This window comes from Mixophyes fleayi, chromosome 3 (assembly GCF_038048845.1).
Source record: "Mixophyes fleayi isolate aMixFle1 chromosome 3, aMixFle1.hap1, whole genome shotgun sequence".
NCBI classification, from domain to species: Eukaryota; Metazoa; Chordata; class Amphibia; order Anura; family Limnodynastidae; genus Mixophyes; species Mixophyes fleayi.
The window spans coordinates 136,726,247-136,748,345 of NC_134404.1; the positions used below are offsets into that span (position 1 = coordinate 136,726,247).

General features: G+C 40.5%; 1 protein-coding gene across 4 annotated transcripts in view; it reads right to left on the reverse strand.

Moving 5' to 3' along the window:
• Nucleotides 1–22,099, reverse strand: part of ABCC5 (ATP binding cassette subfamily C member 5) — a 56,669-nt gene that overhangs the window by 9,346 nt on the left and 25,224 nt on the right. For 2 of the 4 annotated variants that reach the window (XM_075202409.1, XM_075202410.1), the window contains 18 exons: nt 21,417–21,590; nt 20,791–20,938; nt 17,472–17,620; nt 15,135–15,242; nt 13,587–13,934; nt 12,807–12,878; nt 12,195–12,319; nt 11,701–11,773; nt 11,181–11,384; nt 10,917–11,060; nt 10,488–10,590; nt 8,781–8,965; nt 8,299–8,445; nt 8,078–8,207; nt 7,007–7,160; nt 3,085–3,213; nt 2,728–2,914; nt 1,578–1,667 (listed from right to left, as the gene is read on the reverse strand). In XM_075202409.1, coding sequence (XP_075058510.1) covers nt 1,578–1,667; nt 2,728–2,914; nt 3,085–3,213; nt 7,007–7,160; nt 8,078–8,207; nt 8,299–8,445; nt 8,781–8,965; nt 10,488–10,590; nt 10,917–11,060; nt 11,181–11,384; nt 11,701–11,773; nt 12,195–12,319; nt 12,807–12,878; nt 13,587–13,934; nt 15,135–15,242; nt 17,472–17,620; nt 20,791–20,938; nt 21,417–21,590 — 2,670 coding nt within the window. Of the gene's footprint in view, nt 1–1,577; nt 1,668–2,727; nt 2,915–3,084; nt 3,214–7,006; nt 7,161–8,077; nt 8,208–8,298; nt 8,446–8,780; nt 8,966–10,487; nt 10,591–10,916; nt 11,061–11,180; nt 11,385–11,700; nt 11,774–12,194; nt 12,320–12,806; nt 12,879–13,586; nt 14,035–15,134; nt 15,243–17,471; nt 17,621–20,790; nt 20,939–21,416; nt 21,591–22,099 lie in introns of those variants that run through there. The other 2 variants (XM_075202412.1, XM_075202411.1) reach the window with 2 other exon arrangements.

Sequence of the window (22,099 nt, forward strand, 5' to 3'; positions counted from 1 at the left end):
GCGGTCCATGAGACCGCTTGTCACTCCTCAGTTTAGGCACCCTTTTTTAAGTTTCCCTGTCAGTGAGAGCCTCTGGCTCCCATCTGACAGGAGAATGCCTGCGCTGCTGGCTGTGAGTGTGTTCTCTATTATAGAACACACTCCAGCACTGCCACCTGTAATAGTGAATAAAAAAGAAATAAAATCTTTTAAAATTATACTAGAATAAAAAACACTGCCCAACTCCAGGGCACCTGAAAAAAACTGAAGAGTCCAGGGGGATTGTAGAGGGGAGGGGTCTGTCGGTAGTACTAAAACTTAACTAGTTAGGTGCCAACTCCCCAAGCTCCCTCCACAACCCATGGTAAGCAGTGTCCCCCAGACTGGATGAAAGAGAAAATACATTAACAGTCCTTCTGGTTTCCTGTTCATTAAAAGTTTGGACAATTGCTTCCCATTTGGAGTGACCTACTCTGTAGATTATGTTACCTCATTACATTATATAGAAGCTGATATTTATAGCATAAACCACATAGCTAATAGCAGCATAAGGAAGAACTTACAAGTTACAAAGAAAAACGGGCAATAGTCAGCTCTCCTGCTGGTTCAGCCATGTAAAGCCGGCACTCATGAATTATGCAAGCTCTCTCGCTGAATTGCATGGTGCATACCTTCAGCTCTTACTATGTAGACATGCATTTGTAATATTTTAGTGCAGCCATGCAACATGCAGTTTTGTATGACTGACCTGCCAATCCTAGATGAGACAGTGATGAACTAGTCAGTCACATTGTAGCCATATGAACTTTTTTTTAATAAGAAGTCCGTAAAGCAATAGAAAACGCATCACATAAAATGAGTGAAGCAATGCTTCCTTGGTGTTCCGAGGGCAAGGGTACGAAAAAAAACCAGAACAAACTCCTGACTGGTGTGAAAACCAGAGACCACCTTTGGTTGCAAAGATTGAACCATATAAAAATAGCCCATTCTCCTAGTGCTTAGGAATTCACTTCACTGTGTTACGGTAATGAGAACTCTGCCTTTGGCAACTCCTAGCCTCCAAAGAGTGCAACCACCACCCAGGCCTCCATGCCAGGGACCAGACAGGAGAATGCACTAAGCAGTAGGTCAAGTGGACTCCCCTGCAGCAAAGGCCAGGGACAGGGAAGGGGAGTGGGCGGATTAAAGGTTGGAATGTGGTGCTTAAGCTGGGGTTAGAATGTATGACGGGAAGATGTTACATACTGCAAAGTATACAACTACAATTAAAATAATTTTAGACAACATATATAACAATTCTTTTATTGAAACTATAAGAAAGGTTACAGAGATAGCATTAGATGGGAAATGATATTAACAGAAGTGACTGCACTTGTAATGGAGTTTGGTGTATGCAACATAATTGTTGAAATCAGTTTTAAGTCATCATCACAACTAAATGTAGACAAAATTAAGAGTACTGAAGTTGCTCAAGTTTCCATGGATCCCTTTGCAGTTATAAAGTAAAAATGGGTTTGGCAAATATGTACATTAGATGATAATACCTTACTGTTCATGCAACAAGTTACATTGAGCTATAGTTGAACAATGATTCTTACCTTGATGTAATGGCTGATACGCTCTACTGATGTGAAACGAGCTTCTGTCTCTGATGCGAGCCTTACCGTGAACTGGAACAAGCCTGTCAACTGGAAGAACAGAATTTATTTTTAGTAACACTCAAAGTATAAAAATCGACATGGATGTTGCCATCACCGGACTCATCACATTAACCATATAGTAGCAGTTAAAGTATTAAACAGGGAAGTATTAAAATAAGTATTTCCACTCATTGTCATGTTTATTATTACTCAGTTATAAAGTGGTAACATTCTGCAGCATATTACAGATGCTGGTACCTAAAACAATGTTTTTTGTTTATCATGACAAACTGACAGTTGTTATCTAATTCTGCACTGTATAGCATCTCAAAAAACTCAGTTCCATCGTGTTTGCTCAGGTGCGGATACCTGAGCTACCAGTGTGAAACGATATGGGTCTCTTAGCAACAGTAAAAAATGTTAAATCTTGAAATTATTTCTGTTTAAAGATGGCGAAGCACTAAAGACATATCCATGTGTCATTGATACCACGGATGCCTTTTATTATTATCCAAATGTATTTTATAACAGCTCCTATTTTAGGCAGCAGTCTAACTGAAATAATGTTACTTTCTCCAAACACTTAGCAGTAACACCAGCTGGAACTGCACCATCTCAGGCAAAAAGAAAATGGCTCATGTGGCCCATAGTAACTACGGCACAAATGACATTTATTGGCCCTTGTTACAATGTATACATATGTCAAACACACTTACTACCAATTTAAAAACAAGACTAACACAGCATAGGCTATCATATTAGCAGCAGCCTGCACATTCTTAAACTACAATTAAGATGGTAATAAAACACAGATGAGTCATCACTGCCACATGCAAGGGAGAGTCTTCACAGTAAAACCCAAGCACTCCTTACAAGGAAAAACAACCTCACACCATCAGTCTGAAAAATTTCAGACCTCTCAGAGTAAAAGAAAAAACTGATCTGTGAAAATTTGTTTAAATCCACTCAATTAGCAGCCGGCTGTAAAAAAAAGCTTTACCCTTACCATGTATACAGTGACTCATTAAGTATTGGTCATTGCTTACAGTTATCCTATCGATCTGATGATTACAGTGTAACCAGTATTGGCCACAGTGCCTTTACTCACCTGCACTGCATAAGACATTGCAAGCCCAGCATATGCTGGAGAGATGTTTCCATGCATCAGGATAATCATAAGGCCTGTGGTAGTAATCAGGGAAACACTGATGATGTCCAGACGTATGGCCAGCCAACGCATGGCACAGTTGAACAGATAAAATGGGGCCTGATTATTATCCAACAGCTCTTGATACCTGAAAGAAAGGGAGAGAGAAGAAAAATAAAAATAAATAAAAAGACACAGAAAAGAACAAAAGTCAGATGCAGCAAGAAGTGACCTCGCAATCAATATCCACACAGTATAAAACAGTCAGCACCAAGTGAAAAATGTCAAAACACAGCCAAATGCTGGGTGCGTGCTGACCTGTGCAGAAACTCGTGCCCTTTGCCGTACGCATGGATAGTGGAAAGTCCTTGAATACTTGATGTTACGTGTGACAAAAAAGGACTTTGTGTGATGTTATCCAACCGCTTCAACTCACGGATGAAAACCCTGCAAAAGATAAAAGATCCAATTGCAACCTCCATCATTAACAATAAAGAGAAAATAAAATTAAAATGCTAAATTTGCTGACTCCTGACCCCAGATGAGGGCTCAATACCCAATACTTGCACTTTGTTTTTGCATTTGTGTTTTCTGATTGGCACTGCCTAGCCATTGACTACTAGGTCCCATAGTACACAAATATAGGCTCAGGGCAATCTGCAGATGTGTGTGTGTGTGTGTGTGTGTGTGTGTGTGTGTGTGTGTTTTTCTACTGTTGCTGTATGGGTTCCAATGATTCTAGATCCAACAAAAGCTAACAGAGAAAAAAAAAAAGTGAAAAAAATTATGCACTAGAACTTTTACTCATAAACCCTTTCAGTATGTTGTGGGGGAAATAATGTAAAACTACAATGCACACCACAGTTTGGGGTCCTATATGCCAATCCTTATATAAAAGCGCACAATAATTAGTTTCCCTACTGTCAGGAGAGTTAGTGGATTTTATTTTCAGGTAAATATATAGTGTTGCTCTAAATATCTTAAACTAACTGGAAAGAATCATAAAAAAGAGGATTTATATACTTACGTTAAATAAGTTTCTCCGATTCCGTCTAGGGGACACTGCTTACCATGGGTTGTGGAGAAGAGCACGGGAGTTGACCCCTAGTTAGTTAATCTTTAGCACTGCTGACAGACCCCTCCCCTCTACAATCCCCCCGCCTCTTCCTCCTCAGTAAATTCAAAAAGCCCCAAAAGGAGAAAGGTCAATCAACCAAGAGCATACAGAGGAAAGGCAGAAGGGAGGGATCGCAGTGTCCCCCAGACGGAATCTGAGAAACGGATTTAACGCAAGTACATAAATCCTCTTTTCTCTTTCATGCAGTTTGGGGGACACTGCTTACCATGGGGACGTTCTAAAGCAGCCCCTAAGGGTGGGACCACTCTGAAAACCCCGCTCGTAGAGCAGTACGAGCAAAATTTGCATCCGCGGATGCAAATACATTAAATTGCTAGAATTTGGTAAATGTGTGGACAGGAGACCAGGTGGCTGCCCTGTAAAGCTGGTCAGCAGAAGCCCCATTTCTTGCTGCCCACGACGCCCCTTCCGATCTGATGGAATGGGCCGTAAGTCTCTCCGGCAAAGGAAGGTTAGCCTTTATGTAAGCTTTCTTAATAATTGCCGTAATCCATCTCGCAATGGACTGTTTAGAGGCTGGCCAGCCTCTTTTGTTAGAATCATAGAGAACAGAGAATCGGTTCGTCTAATTTGAGAAGTTCTTTTGACATAAATACGGAGAGCCCTAACCACATCTAACTTTTCCATAGACTGCAAATCAGAATGAGAAGTAGATGAAAAAACCGGAACTACAATTTCCTGGTTCAGATGGAAGGATGACACCACTTTTGGAACAAAAGAGGGGAGTGTTCTCAAAACAGCTCTGTCCTCGTGAAAAACCAGATATGGTTCCCGGCAAGACAGAGCTCCCAATTCAGACACCCTACGTGCCGATGCAATTGCCAAAAGAAAAACAATCTTCCAGGTCAAACACCTAAAATCTGCCTCAAGTAAAGGCTCAAAAGGAGGCCCTTTAAGCATGTCCAGTACCAGGTTAAGATCCCATGGTGCTGTAGGCGGAACATAAGGAGGTTGAATATGTAAGACTCCCTGAAGAAAAGTCTTGATATCTGGCAAATCCGCTAATTTCAGGTGAAAAAAGACTGAAAGTGCCAATACCTGAACTTTTAGGGAACCTAAACGAAGCCCTGCTTCCAGCCCATCCTGAAGAAAAGCCAATAAGCGAGGAAGATGAAAGGAAGACGTGTGACATGCCCTATTTTTGCACCATCTGATATAGGCTCGCCAAATCCGGTGATAGATGCGAGCTGAAACTGGCTTTCGAGCTCGCATCATAGTGTTCACTACACTGGAGGAAAAACCCCTAGTCCTCCAGAGGCTGGCTTCAACAGCCATGCCGTTAAACTGAGCCGAGGTCAATTCTGGTGACGAAAGGGACCTTGAAGAAGAAGGTCGTCTGGAGACGGAAGACGAAATCACTGTCCTTTCGCCATTGGAGATTATGTCCGCGTACCACACTGGACGCGGCCATGAGGGAGCTATTAGAATTACCGGCAGACCGCCTTGCCTTACTCGTCTGAGCACGCGAGGAAGCATCGGAATCGGAGAAAACAGGTATCCCAACCTGAATTCCCATGACATCGTCATTACGTCCACTGCTACCGCTAAGGGGTCTCTTGCCCTTGCGCAAAATCTGTGAACTTTCTTGTTGTGTCTGGAGGCCATAAGATCTATATCAGGAAGACCCCATCTCTGAACTAGAGACTGATATACTTCCGGATGGAGGGACCACTCCCCCGGCATCATTTGATTTCGACTTAGGTAGTCGGCCTCCCAATTCTTTATTCCTGGAATGAACACTGTTGAGATTGCTGGAACATACTGTTCTGCCCAAGCAAAAATCCGAGCTGCAATTTTAATTGCGGCTGCACTCCTGGTTCCTCCCTGCCTGTTGACATATGCCTTTTCTGACATTATAAAAAGGAAAAGCACACCAAACACACTTAGATAAGAGATATTTTGTGAGAGAGAGTAGACAACAAGTAACAGACTAATGTGTAATAAAAGCTGTACTTGTATGTGTGTAACAGATTAAAAGGTATATGTGCAAGTAAGAATATTTTTACAATCCTACTAGCCTCCCTCCTGTAACCACATAAACAGTTTGTAAATGGTTAAAGAAAGGTTTTGGTACTTAGCCAAAAGGGCCACTCAGGGGAGAAGTCCAACAGCCGTGTCCTGGAACCTGCTCCCTTGGAGATAAGTTCCATCCCGGGCTTCTGTTTGGCGCCAGAGGACCGGACTGTACCATCTGTGCTGAAGAGCAGGGGAGCTCTAGTGATAGTTCCCCCTCTGCAGCTTTCTGTCTCTCTCTTTTTTTTTTTTTAAAAGAACTTATCGATGTATCTGGCAGAGTTATGGAGGCCTCTTGAAGAGGTCTCCTGCAGCGTTAATACCCCGATGCCCCCTCCTATTCACCTGAGGGGGGGATCTTGGTATGGCCCCCGACTCTCCTTCTTTCCGGTACCTCCGCGGTCCGCTGATGTAATCATGGCCGCCGACGAGGTAATACAATAAGCGGCGCTCTATGCCTAATGGCAGTGCCGGTTATCTTTGGAGCCTGCAAGAGTGACAGCGGTACTTGAGACCGCTTGTCACTCTGTACTGTGACCGCTAATGCTCTGCCATTGAGAGCAGTCTGCTCTCTCCGACAGAGTCCGGTCACCACTGCCCAGCTTCTGTGAGTGTGTTCTCTATATATAGAACACACTCCCAACTCTGCCCTAGACTAACTGTACTGTAAAAAATTAAAAGAGAAATTAAAGTTATATAAAAATAAATTAAATAAATTACTAGCTACTTCTAATAAGCCCAACTCCTTTGGGCACCTAGATAAAAACTAAGGAGGAAGAGGCGGGGGGATTGTAGAGGGGAGGGGTCTGTCAGCAGTGCTAAAGATTAACTAGCTAGGTGCCAACTCTTGTGCTCCCCTCCACAACCCATGGTAAGCAGTGTCCCTCAGACTGAATGAAAGAGAAAAATGCAATAGATACATTTTAGTCTGGGCATAAACCAAATGCAGCTGATAAAACTAAACTAGTTATGTTACGCAATAATAATTAATTTAGTTGCACAAACAAATGCATCTTGAATGGATGAAAAAAGTACCCTTGTATACAGGGCAGTATATAAACTCTGACACATCTACAGAATGCTACTTGCCTGGAAACCACATGTAATATGGTGAAGAGGACGACAAGTGGTCCAACAGCTACCAAGAACCAAGGGAAGACACCAGCAATAACCCCCAGACAGAAGAAGACTAGTATAACATTCTGAACAAACATTTCAGCTTGGAAAGGAAGTCGGATGTCAACTAGAAACAAGAACAAACAATTTACACATTTCAGAGATTTGGGATCAGGTCATCAAGTTACAGCATTACAGTTTATAAAGGAGGCACTAGATGGAAATTCCAGGAATGATTATTCAATGTACTGGGAAATGTTTTACCAGTAGAAAAACAACTCAAAGAACTCCTCACCCATCAGAAGCAACACATACAGCAATGCAATGTAGTAAGACCCCAACAGTTTCAACCCTGTCTTATGAGAAGCTTATAAATCATTCTAAACTATCTAGCACAGACTTTCAATACAGCCCAAAGATGTGAACAGGTTCAAATATAATTTCTTGCTCCATTTCCATATACATGCTTTTCATTCAAGCACTTACACTTGAAGCACATTGTGAAATGTGCATTAGAAATGACAAACTGTTTGGCAGCAGCTGTGCATTCCTCCTCGCCTGCACCCATGTCCAGACATGTACTTTTTTGCCCACTCATCGCAATATAGTCAAATAGTCCATAGTAGCCCGCTCATTATGTTTCTATGTGATGTGTCTTAATGATCTTTGCTCATTTTGCTTGCAGCTCACTGGGATGCAAGCAAAAATGAGCGATTTTATAATGAATCTGCACAGAAGCAAAACACGCAAGTCTACTTCAGAACATTGCGGTTAATTGAATTTCTGCCAAAATGTGAGAAATAAACGAGAGAAACATGTGCATTTTGGTGTATACATTAGAACGCAAGATTACAAATGTGAGCAAATCCTCAAGTCTATTTATTTCTACACTATAGAGGTTTACATTTCCTTGGGGAAAAAAAGTTAAATCAACAGCAGTCAAGTTGTCATTTAAAGGAACTAACCTACTCCCCCCCCCCCCTTTGCAGTAACTTGGCAGAATGTGCTTATCTATCAGGGAAGGAATAAAAAAAGGAAACTCACCTTCATCCATGTCTTTAGAGAACCTATTCAGAATACGCCCCGTGGGGGTGGTGTCGAAGAATTTCATGGGGCTCCGGAGGATGCGCCTGAAAAGTTCATCGTGGAGCTTAGAAGAAGCTCGTAGGACTCCCTGGAAGGCAGTAGCGGAATGGAGAATGACATTTGGCAGCTAAGCATAGCAATTCTAGCCAAAGCAAAAATATACGAACACTACTCATTACCTTAACAAAGACAACACCGCGCACTGCTTTCAGGATGAGCATAACCACCATAGACAGTGCATAGATACCAGTGTAGTACCGCACATTGGGATTGTCCTTCATGCTGTTGCTGACCACAGTTTCATTGAGCAATAGCACAGATGTGTTCTATAGGAAGATAAACTGGCATTCAGAAACACTTTCTACAGCACAGTCCTATTCAAGCAGTCATATGGCAACATGTTAATAAGTTAGTGAATATGTAGAAACTTGATGTTATTCTGTTAAGTGGAATATCTCAATTAAGACACATCTATCAATTTCCAATCTATCCTTCTGAAAAGTATTTAAAATAAATAACTTCGCCTGCAATACAGATTGTGGACACTTGTACAATAAGCATGAATCTTATGTGCAGGGACCCCGACAGAGTTAATACAGCATTTACAAGCCCCTCTGTACATTACAACACAAATGATCTATTTTCTTTTAGGAGCACTTACCCCACTGCCTTGTTTAATCCAATAGCCGAGCCACCAATTGCTGAATGTTGTGCTTCCAACATTAAGCACAAACAGGGCCATGATTATAAAAAAGGCAAAAGGACCTCCAGCTGCCTGGATGTAAACACCATAAACTGACCAAGGCACAGATCCTTTGCCCTTCTCCTCCATCTGCATAAGTTGGCCTGTGGATGGCATAAAAGAAAAAAAAAAAAAAAATTAAAACAAAACATCCTATACGCAAGTTACACAATAATACCACGGTATTATAAATATCCTCAAAGGTTAGTTATTCTGTCTACAAACAAGTACTTGACCTAGTGATACATTATCAGTTTATGTTCCTTTAAATGTTTTTCCACTTCCTTAAAACAGCAATTTTGGATGTACACTACCTATCTATTGCTACTGGCTCTCCATTTTCTAACCTATCATTTTCACCATCACATACCATTTAGGTCTCAATGCATTGGTATGAAATCTGTGCTAAAGTATGTAGTACTGAAAAGAACATGCTTCACTTTTTTGCTTACTATCCTCAAAGTAAATTAACGGTCAATTGTGAAGATTGGTGGGGACTGAAGGCATCCATTACCATTTTTATTTATACTGTGTTTAACATTTGAAGGGGTGGACTGAAAGACAAACCAGAGCTATGCTGCCTTGTGCTAAGAGGAATAGTGGCCATGGGGAAAAAATTATATCAAGTGGCTCTCCTATGTTGTAAGGCTGTAAGTTCTGGTGGATGTAAGTGACTGGGAGTGTCGTCACGGTCATCATAAAAGTTTCATGCCACTAACAGAGCTCTGCAAATATAGAACAAGGTGAGGCAGTGTGCCTTTCTATTATATCTATGAAGACATAGAAGATGATTAAGCGGTGTGTCCACGGAAACAGAAAGCTGTGTGTCCTCCTAGGTGAGCTGTAATAAAGTTCCATTGTCCAACAATATTCTTTTTGAGGACACTGTAGAATGGTGAACCATCCAGCAGTGCACGATTCAAATTGGGCCAGTTCCTTGCACTGTGTGGAACTGGAGGGTAATCCATCATACAACACAATTAGGGGCAGCGGAGGCTGTCCTCTAAGTTGTAACGAGTTAGCGCTTGAACTGTCCCTCTGGGTGCAGTTATAAAGCGTACAGTCACAAGTTAAAGTAGAAACTAAAATAAAAGTAAAGGAACGGTAACAAGTATAGTGCAAGACACTGTACACAATTCCTGTGCAGAGAAGGGTCTGTTTTACCCACAGTGCCTTTCCTTCTAGGAGAGGAACATAGCACAACTGCTGACATTGCACAAAGTATAAACAATCAAGCTAAGCCATGAAAATCTGATTAGTTCTGTATTTGTACTGTACATTCTAATCTTACACAGCTGCCAGGACATGGTGGTTTGGGGAACAACAAAACATGTATAGTCTATAAGCACACACTAACAACGATCTCTCTACGGTAATTTTGGGAGGGAGCAGCCCAGGTCTCCTTTTTTTAAGATTACAAAACACTTGAATCAGAAGACCATGTTTCCAATGCCTGTGTGCTAAATGAAGAAGAATGACGATTCATTTAAAAGAAAAGTTTCCTGTTAAAGATACAGGTAAAGTACTAAGCAGTCAAACTATAGAAGAGTGAACTGAAAACAACTGCACTAGGTTACAGCCACAAGTGGTTGCTAGAGAATTATATGAAGAGAAAGATAGTTGTACCTTCTTCCTTTTTTGCAACCTTTTCTTTCTTCACAGACCCTGACTTGGTGCATTTGTCTAAAGGTTTCTTCAATGAACTGCTCACATTCTTTTTTAAACTCACCTGTAAAAATAAAAACAAACTGTAAAAAGTACCAAATATTGTTATAATATAAAATATATGGTTTTCAACAAAACACAGTCAGATTATTTTGCAAAGGTGGCATTATTCCTCAACATATTTATCGTCATGGATTAATCATAAAGAAAAGCTGAATAGTTAAACCGGTTACAAATAATGCTTTTGTCATAGATAAATCTAATCACAAGGTGACAGTAGTACCAAATGAGAAAAAACTACTAGGTGTGTGTTGTCCCAGGGTTCCACTGACAGAACAATAGAACTAGCAATATACACAAGGTAAAATGAACAGAAAGTACTTAACTTACCTCAATATGAGGTGCGTCTCCCAGCTGAAAGTTGTTAAAAATCGTAGCATATTCTCTATTAAGTTTCATGAGTTCCTCATGCGTTCCTCTCTCTGTGATGCAACCTTCTTTCATGTAAATCACGTCATCACAGTCCACAAGATACTGGAGGTAAAAAGTATTAGAGAGGGCACAGAATGACAGGGGGTGTGTCAAATTTATCATGTGTCTAGACTATCTCACCCTGGTACCATTCTTAGCAACTCATGTGGCTCTGCCCATTACCTGAAGCTGGTGGGTGATAAACACAATAGTTTTAGACTTCAGGTGCTTTTTGATGGCACTGTTGAAGATGTGGTTGCCAACATGGGCATCTAAGGCACTGAGAGGATCATCCAGTATGTAAATGCTCCGGTCACTGTATAGAGCCCTCGCCAGACTGATTCTTTGTCTCTGACCACCACTCAAATTTGCTCCACGCTCTCCTATCTACAAAACAAAAAAAAAAACAAATGTACTGCCAATTATTACCTTTATAAAGTTATACAAATATCTAACAGAAATGTACTCTAAAAGGCTAAACTATAATATACATAGGCTGCTATAGCAGATCAAAAAAAACCTATAGGTCATAAGTAGTCGTATACAGATTCGAAAAACAAAACTATCATAAGACAGACATAGCAAGTGATGGCAAATAAATCTGAAAATAAAGTAGTAAGGAGATGGGGGCCGCAGATGAAGGCTCGGAGGGCCACATGCAGCCCTGTGTCTGCCTGCTGCCCATCACTTGTTTAGAGCGTACCTCAGTCAAGTCACTGTTGGGCAGTATGGCTAAATCTGGTCTCAGACAGCAAACACTTAGCACATTGTTGTACCTGGAACAAGAAATGCAAAATAAAATAACCTTTAAAAAATGCAACCAATTCAAATGATTTTGGCAGTATATGAAATGTGTTGTCAGCATTTAGAGTACTATTACATGACTAAATTCAACACATAGCTATTAATTGTAATTATTATTTTTAAACACTATAAAAGTTCTATTGACACTGCTTAATGATGATGGGTACTATAGAACTGTGTGAGCTGCTCCTCTCCTGTGTCTTCAGAAGTGCCTAAGGAAGGTGCAAAATCACAGCACTTGAAAAAACTAGGAGTGTATTTTTCTCCAATATTCTTTTGAGAGAGGTATGGTTGCAATGCTTTGAAATTTTCATATATTCTGAAGTTGTAGTATTAACAACTTAGATAAACAAACTGCAGCTTTTGCTTGCTATTCCAATTGTGTGGTCATACCTCTCTTCCTCATATTCCTGCCCAAACAGGATGTTGTCCCGGAGGGTTGAATTCAATATCCATGCTTGCTGAGCAACATAGGCAAATGAACCACTGATAGCAATACTGCCTTCAAGAAGAGTCATCTGCAAAGAAAAAGCAATATAACACCGGTGTACGAGGAAAACAATCAGTTGAAAAAAGTTGGACATAGTTTTGTTGACACACTAAATACATGCATTTGCATCAGAAACATGACATTTTTAAGCTGTCCACATTTTGTCAGAAAGTGACCATTTTACTAAGACCAGTAAATTCAAGCAATATGTCGAAGAAAATACAATTTAAATTTTTTGGGGCAGATTCTAAACATTGACCTGCCTGCATACTAACATCGGATATAAGACCTGTGGCTTTCAGAACCCAATAGCAACTGGATCAAATATCTTCATTGGCAGGAGAGAGATCTTATCTGCACCTTCCACTACAGGTACAATAGGTCTATTGCTGCGGGTCAGCTACTGGTCAACTACTTTATTTATTTAATTTTTTGAGTGTTGTTCACAGGCAAACACCACATTAATTTAGCCTAAGAAACTCACACTCTCTCTCTCTGTATCCAAACACAATTACCTGTCCCAGTATAGCAGAAACCAAAGAGGTTTTTCCACTTCCCACACTGCCACATATTCCTATTAGCTTCCCCTAGAAACAAACAATAAAAGAAAAAAAGTTAAAGAAAAAAAAAAAGGTGCAATTAAACATATTACTCACAATGCAACAAAGTGTGTGTGTGTGTGTGTGTGTGTGTGTGTATAAACACACACACACATATATATATATATATATATATATATATATATATATATATATATATATATATATATATATATATATATACACACACACATACACACACACACACACAATAGATTAACATTTCTACAAATAAAATATGGAAGTTAGCATGTGGGGACCATTTACAATTTATAATGGTATATGCTAAACTCCTTCACTGTGTCTAAGCTTGACAAGCAGTAGTACTTGTTAAGATATAATAAAGTAGCCTGCTCCTATGAGAAATAACCTTAATTGTATAGCATAAATAAATAGAACCTGACACGTCTGTGTTAACAAAGGCCGTATAATATAGTGCCTAATCAGCAGTTGGCTATGCCACATCTGCTCAGTTGAGAGCACAGAAAACGAGCATTCAATGTGCAAATGCTGGGACAGTCACATTTAGGCATTAGATGAGGCAGCAGCCATATATGATGTATTCTTTGAACCCTCACACAGTGCAGTAGGCACTATGTAAAACTTAACAGAAATGTAACCAGTTCTGTTAATAGTGAGATCTTATATACTACAATTAAGAAAACGGCTAAAGAATACATAGTATAGTTTACCAACCTTCTCTATCTCCAAATCAATGTTGTATAAGGTCCTCTGTAGCCTCAAATTTGATAGCTGGATATCTTTGCCCTCTTCATCAGGGCTAGCTTGTTCATCACTGTCTACTAGTAGATGCCCTTTTTGTTCTGCCAAAACGGCTTGTGGCCCCTCTTTCTGCAAGTTTGCCTTCTCTTTCTTGCCTTTAGCCCCCTTTTCTTTTTTCAGTTTGGGGGTAGCCTTTGGAGAACACTGGGTGCTGGCATGGGAAGTGTCCCATGCCAAAGTTGCATTTTGCAGCTGTATGGTGATGTTTGGGCAGGATGGCTTTTTCTTTATCATGTGAACCTCTTCCATTAGAAATAAACTCTGATAGGAGGTTGTGAGAGAGGTGCAAAGATGAGACAGCAGGTCAGGTCTAGGTCACGCAGGAAGCAAAAACATCAGGCTATACAGTGGAAGGAAGCTGCTGCGGAGCAAAAGGTAGCTCATTAGAGTCAACTAAACTCAGCCTTTCTGAGGGCTGGGAGCATTTGTAGAATAAATCTTCCCTCCCAAACAGATAACCTGGCCCATCCCAATTACATAGTAACAGTCATCGCATTTATAGTCTGGAGCTTTGCCGCCAATGTTAGAAACAAATGCTACCAGAACATTTTACTATACAACCAATGACATCTTTTATCTGGTAACCTTATGCTGCTCTGTGCACACTCATTGGGCATCATCTTATAAGACAGTACATTTTCCCAGTACTAAACAGCAGTACAATTCTAAACATACATCCACCTTAAAACCAGGTGTGCAATTAGATTATTTACCATTCTTCTCTTCCTTGTAATAAGATCACTGGTAACCCCTCTCTCTTAATTGTAAGACTAAGACAATTTACAAACTCAAAAAACATCTTTACATTCAAGCAACAAAACCATCACAAATCTCAACTAGCCTCCGCCTCAAACTTCACGTAACCTGTGCACCTAAACCTAGAAGACTTGACACTTGCAGACCTGGGAGATATGACCAGCAGAGACCAATCTGGCTTCAAATTTGCTAGAGCTGAAACAAATATCACTTGCTGTTAGTATTTTTTATTTGTATTTTCTCCTCCAGAGCTGGTATGCTCCAGTGGGCCTACATTACCTTCACAGCAGCCCATAGGTCCCTCTGCCTGCTCCAATGTTACTTTAACTGGCATGACATAACGCTAGGTACATACACCTAAAGACTGTTTGAGTACAAAAAAAACGAGTGTAAAAAGAAAAAAACAACTGCAGATGGGTTACTGAAGCCCGGGTGCATTATTTGGAGATAGGTGGCTCCAGGATTATGCAGCCATAAAATGTGCAATCTTAAAAATCAATTGTTATAGAAAGCATAGTATACTTTATTGCATGGACAGAAGGGACTGTTATTGGTGGAAGCCATGCAGATTAACCCACACATTAATCTTAAAACTCAGTTTGTAAATTATGATACAAATGCCCCAATAGTGAATACTTTCCATGAAGATAACAAGTCATGCAGACAACTCAAAGCAGAAAATCTGACCCATGAAATGCAGCTTACCTTAAACCGCTCCATAGATACAGAAGCCTCTGAAAGAGACTTGACTGAGAAGGGCGTCACCTTTAGTGCAAAGGTCATGGAGTTAAAGACCGTGACAACTGTGAAAGCCTAAACAGAAACACAGAAACAATTAGTTTTTAATTAGGCTTGATGGACAATAGTTTCACCATAAGATACCAAGATCGTTCTCAAATGAAAGGTGACGGAAATGTAAAACAATCTAAATGTTTTATTTTCCTTACAAATAATTGAGCCCGTTTACTCATGTAGGTGTTTTTGGTTTTCCAATGAAGCTCCATGTTTCCAGATTTAAGACGACAAACATCTGATGAAATAAGCAGTCGCTTGGTTTGGAGCTGGCCTGTCAGTTTGAGTGCACATATACGGGTATTCTAAACAGATTGAACATTTTGCTACTGTGCACTAGCAATTATGCAGTGACTGCAAAGAGTCCAGTTACACAACAGGAACCCGTGACTTGTTCACGACCAACAATATTATACTACCGCCTAATGTTCATTGCTTAAATGCTGGCTTAAATTGTTTTTAATTCGACCCTTATTAAATTGTTGTGGAAACTATATCTAGAGCTGCCAGGAAGAAACCTTTCCTAAACTTTTTTTTTTTTATATTCTTCATGTAACTGAACTTGCATTATTACCACACTGACTTAATTTAAAAATATTTTCTGTCGGTAGGTATATATTTATTGCAACCCTGGTCAGATCACTGTACATTCTGATGAGACTGCGTACCATCCGGAACATGTTATGTGGACCCAAGTGTGCAATACCCATACTACACCCAGAGTATGGAGGATACTAATTCCCTTGCAACATAAGCAATTAAGCCAAATGGAAGGTAGGACAATCTTAGGTTACACGAAGACCAGAGACCACCATGAGGATGGGGGTGTGGGGGGGGAAAGACCTGTAAAGCATGATTGTAGGCAACTATGAATCCTAGTCAGTAATAGGCATGAGAGCATGGATCATAGCTACCGAATTATTGACATGCTCAGATCTCTGGAAGATATTAAAGACCTTGATGTGAGATCTGCTTAAATTAACTAACTTTTACAAAACTCAAGTAACTAGCTCCTGAACACCGCATATGGCTGCAAAGATAATTATAAATAGGTAACAGTCTTAGACCAGAAGTGTGACTAGAAAGCACAGTCAGCTGTGGTAAAATAAAATACAGGACATAGTAAAAGCTTACTTATGGAAGACATGCTTGGGAGCAAAATGAAAGGAGGTGGTGGAAAAAAGCATGCAGAAGTGAAGAGAAAAATGGTGATGTAGTGGGACGGCCTGGATATAGAAGCAAGCAATTATCCCCAGCACGTAAAATTTAACAGCCCAGATACAAGGGAACTATAACGCTGGAAAAAAAAAACCCCCTTCCTCTCCTACACAGAGTGCATCCATAGGTTGACGATCCTGTAACACAGTCTACAATGAAGTTCAAATGGCAAAGCTAGATTATAAACTGTCCAGACCACTGTCTGGCAGCTGCCAGGAGAGGCAGAGACACAATATTTGGACTAACAACTACGAATGGCAGCAGCTAGGCCTATAAATTTAGTACCAAGTGCACTTAGACTGGCAAGTCCCAACATAGAGAAGAGTCATACAGGGTTAGGTGGAGCATCAACTTAGTTTGGGTTTTTGGGATATCTCGCTTTCCATTTTTTTTAAATTTTAATTTTTTTTTTTTTTTATTTTTTTTTTTAAATATGATCAGCCGGTATAGGTGGAACCCCATTATGAAACAGTTTTCACTATCACATTCATTGTCTAATCTAACCCACACTTTCCATGCAAGATGAAAAAATGTGTCCAACAGCCAAGCTCATTACTTATATGAAGAGTCTGGTGTTTAAGGGGGAATTCAATTAACCTAGTTGTTTGTGAGAACACAGCCCGCGCACTATTACCGTTACTACAGTAATTTCAACGCCAATTTTTGCTCGTGGCTCACAGACCACTTTACAATTACCGTACTAACAGTAATGCCGCGTTCTGCCGAACAACGCGGTCAATTGAATTCCCTCCAAGAATAATGTACTAAACATCAGAATGAAGGAGGGTTAACAAAAACAAAAAACTATTTTACTTTCACTAACAAAACAATTGAACTAAAATCAATGACAATAATCTTTCCTTTGAGAGTTAAAGAGCTATTTATTTTTTTAAAAGATTTCTTTAGACTAATAAGTTAGATCATAAGCATAAATCACTGATCTTATTTTGAAAACAAGTAGATTTCAGCAAGTCTTGCAGTCAGAACTTATTTGTTTCCAGACTACAAGTGTTGCTTAGCTTCTAACGTTACCTGGGCAGCAGTGAGGTCATATCCAAGCATCATATGCACAGAAAAAGTCAGCACACTGGCAATAACAACGACAATGGGAGCCACTCCAACAGTGATGCTCTGGAAATAACCAGCTCTCTCAAGTATTTTTCGCTCGGTTTCTCGAATTTCTAGAACAAAACAAATGTATTATCTATACAACACATGCAATATCATAAAAAAACTTATTGTAGCAGAAACAAACACCTCTCTGAAGTTGGTGTTCATTTTGTCACTAGGCAACATACATAAAATAATACACAATAGGGGGATTTTGCATTTACCATTATATCCTATCTTGGAATGGTAACTATTAATTTATATGGCGCTACAAAGTGTCCGTAGTGCCGTACAGAGACAAACAATTGTACAGCACAAGGTGAAACAGCACGGTACAGTTAACGATAAGCACTATAACTCAGGAAGCTAAAAGCACAGCTAAAGAGACAGGCTGAAAGGTTGAGGGTGAGGGATATTTAGCACAAGCTGGAAACCTGTACCCAAGAGGGTGGGCGTGGCCGACAGGTTAAGAGCCACTGAAAGGTGCAGAAAACAAAAAAAAAAAAGAGAGGAGACAGAGGGCAGAAGGTCCAAGAACGAGGTTTGCAGAGTAGCTGGAGATCAAAGTTATAAATGGTGGAAACAGGAGGAGAGAGGGCCCTGTTTAAAGGAGCTTACAATCTAAAGGGAGGTACAAACAAACTGAAGACGCAAGGGAGGTACAGAGAGAGTGACACGGGACGAGAAAGGAAGGGGGGGGGGGGGGGGGGGAGAGAAGGGATGAGAGGGAGAGGTAGCCAACAAGGTGTGTATTAAGCGGATGACCAAAGAGTTTTTAAGAAAAGGTGGGTTTTTAAATGCCATATTGAAACTGCACAGATTGGGGGATGTTCTGAAGGTGCAAGGGAGAGCGTTCCAATGGGGGGGCAGCATGGGAGAAGTCTTGAACGCGTGCGTGAGAGGAGAAAACAGAGGGGAAGGGAGACGACGATCATTGGTCGATCGCAGTGGGTGAGATGGAGTGTGAATAGAGAGGAGGTTGGAAATGTAGGGAGCAGTTGGATTGGCGAGGGCCTTATATGTGAGGATGAGGAGCTTGAAAACATTCTGTAGGGGAAGGGGAGCCAGTACAGGGCTTGGTAGATGGGGGGAGGGGGGGGAGGGGAGACAGAAGTGGAGAGGCAAGAAAGGAAGATAAGTCTAGCAGATGTGTTAAATACAGATCGTAGAAGAGCGAGATAATGGGGGAGGCCAATAAGGAGAAGGTTACAGTAGTCCAAACAGGAGATTATCAGAGAGTGGCTGAGAGAATGGAGGAGGAAATTTTAAGTCAGTGGCCATGAGGGAAGATGGGAGGGGAGACAGGAGTGTGTTGAAGGTGGCAAAGAGGTGGCATGGGTTAGAGGACTGTGAGACTAGGGATTTAAAGAAAGATTATTTAGCAGGTGAGAGGGCGGAACTGAATGATGAGAGAATAAACTTAAAGTGGAGGAAATCAGCCAGGGAACGAGATTTTCTCCAGTGGCGTTCAGAGGGACGAGAACATTTTTGAGGAAGCGGGTAAATTTGGAGTGCCATGGTTGGCGTTTGGAGCAGCGAAGGTGGACAGAATGGGCAGGGGCAACCACATCAAGAGCAGAGGTGAGGATGTGGTTGTAGAAGGACTGAACATTCCCTCTGATGAAGTTACAATCTGTAATGAAACGCATTAGGGGTACTATGACCTTGTCAAGTTGTTTCATTTTATATCTCATCTGCTAAATTGACTACTCGGACATTTCCGAACACCACCAACTCTAGATCCGTGAAATGATATATGAGCCGCTTTATTTGATTCAGCTCACGGTCTGAGCTGCGAGGATTTCGGACATACACGGCACATCTTTCCTCATTTTTATCTGATTGCTTACCACTCACCAGACCCGGAGCTTTGCAGAGCTGCACATTGGATCGGTCCTACACGCGGGTGTCAGCCGCAGAAACCGCCGGCTCTACAGACTCAATTCATCCAGTCATATACAGATAAGTCTGTCTCTGCTCTTTTGTGGAATACTCGGATATTGTTGTAGCTGCATCTATCAGCCATTAAGCACTGTGTTTCCATAATGGCTAATAACGAGATAGGAGTATATCTCTTTACACAACCGTAATAGACTACAGTGCATGAAATTGGTTTGTTTCTTTCTCTAATTCAACACTGTCAGAAACAGCGAATATATGCTACATCGTTGCGAATGCGAGAGCTGTGTAATACAGACTATTACAGTGGATTATATCAACATACACGTTGTTTGCTCACATGTATATGTACCGATAAACTAATTTGCATATTCATTATATATCATTTATCCGCGGACTGCAGAACCATAACAGCTTACTCAGATATCTGGATGTTATTGATTATCTGATCACTACTATCATTATCACGGATGATTGCGTTATTATATTTATCCCCCTCTCATATGACCATTTGTATGCTCACATGTACTTCGTTAATATAGTTACTATCGAGACAGTTGTCCCATTTAATCACGATACAGTAGCGTTACTTATTAACTGCATATGAGCTCTATGTATTATTCACATCACAGTGCACTGTGATATATCCATTGTGGGGTATGAGATGTTTATTATATATGTCATTTAACATTAGAGGTTTTTCACTTCATGATATTTTAGATATGATAAATTTTATTTTTAATTATTATTCGTGACCCAGACCACATTTTTCTATTGAGACAGTTAGGTCTATAGCGCTGCATTTTTTGTTTTGTACATTTCTTTGGTTGTAGAGGGAGGCCGTCTGATGGGGGCAGGCCTGGGTGGATAGGGAAAAGGGAAAGTCTCGAGAGAAGAGGACAATACCAGGATCAAGGGCATCGAGATTGCGTCTAGACTTGGTCGATTTGGGGCGAGGGGAGGGGTGCAGGAGTCGAGGAGTGTGAGAATGAGAGAAGATGGGGATCAGATAGTGGGAAGAGAGAGATGAAGAAGCCAGAGACCACATAGGTGGGAGAAGACAAGGTCAAGGGAGTGACCAAGGCTGTGGGTAGGGTAAGAAGTCCATTGAGAGAGGCCAAGGGAGGAAGAACGGCCGAGCAGCTTAACTATTCATATTGAGGCAGCAGGATTTGGTGAGGTTTTAGAGTTTAAATGGAGTTAAACATGAATGTAAGAAACCCTTTTTTTTTCCAGCGCACACACACATTAGCGTGCGGTTCAAATAGTTTCCGGTCATAAAATTGTTCCCTTAATGTAACCACAGAAGGGCAATTTCCCCAATAAAACAAGCACCACTTACTCTGCACACTTTGAGAGAAAGCTTTTACCCAGGCATACATCTTAATAAACTTGATGTAATTTAGAACTTCGTTCATCTTCTGAACACGTTCATCTGTGACTGATACACACTTCCTTCGGAAATATGCAGTCAGCCTGGACACAAACATCTGTTTAAAAAAACAAACAAAAAACCAACCATCAGAAATCATTTAACCAACAGAATCAATAGAAAATCCGGTTCCATGATCAAGTCATAGTTTTAAACAAAAGTATATTTATTCCAACATATAGGTGTGATTAGACATCAAACATGACCTGGTCCACACTTCCTTGCTTTCAACAATCACAAACAGTAAGGCATAGGTAGTAATTTTTTTTTAAATAAGAGTACAAAAAACACCACAACTTGGCACTTTGCCATTTTGTATAGCAACTTAACATGTAGATACTACTTCCTTCAGTGTGCTTTGAGTATGTCTGTAAATATTCTCTTCCCTATCGTGCTGAACATGCAATAGAGTCATCCTGTAACAGATTCCATAAACCATAGTCAGAGCTTTAATTAACGTAAGTTTACTATGGTGTATGCTTACAGCAGAAAGTACATTTAATCAGATGTGATACTGCTATGCAAAAACGACTCACCATAGCTGGATAAAATAGGATAAATACCGCAGAGCCAAGAAAACCAGTGGGACCCAATATATAGACATTGTAAACCATTCCAAGCACAGCAACAATGGGTCCCCCAGCCAGTAGACTACCAACAGCTGCAGCTTCAAACATCCGCAGGCCATCACTGGAGCAAACATTTATCAGCTGCAAATTAGAGAAGGATACTTAGTAAGCCACAGCTGTAATGCACCATGAAGTGTATACAAGAATAAATTAAGACACCACATTTACAGCTTTAGCTCTTACACAAAATACTTAAGCACTTAATCAGCAATAAATCATGTGTATGTTAACGCTAATGAAACTGCAGATGGAAACCAGATGAATCTTTGTTTCTAGTACAGAACCAATCAGTCCTCAAACAAGAATTACTAGGTATTTATTCCTAAAGGACCACAGTACATATTTGGTGGTGCTGAGGACAAGAGAGTGAACGAGATATTTTAAGCCTAGAATATAGGGAAGAATACGTATAGTGTTTGAATTCTGTGAGCCAAGATTGGGTTGCCAAGAACTCACAGCAACAGCTGGGGGGCCAGTGGTGGCACCGTTTAAAATTAGACTTTGCTGCTGATACCACACCTTATTTTTCCACCAAATCCTTAAGAAAATAGGTAAACTATGTTATGAAAGTTAATTACACAGTAAGTATG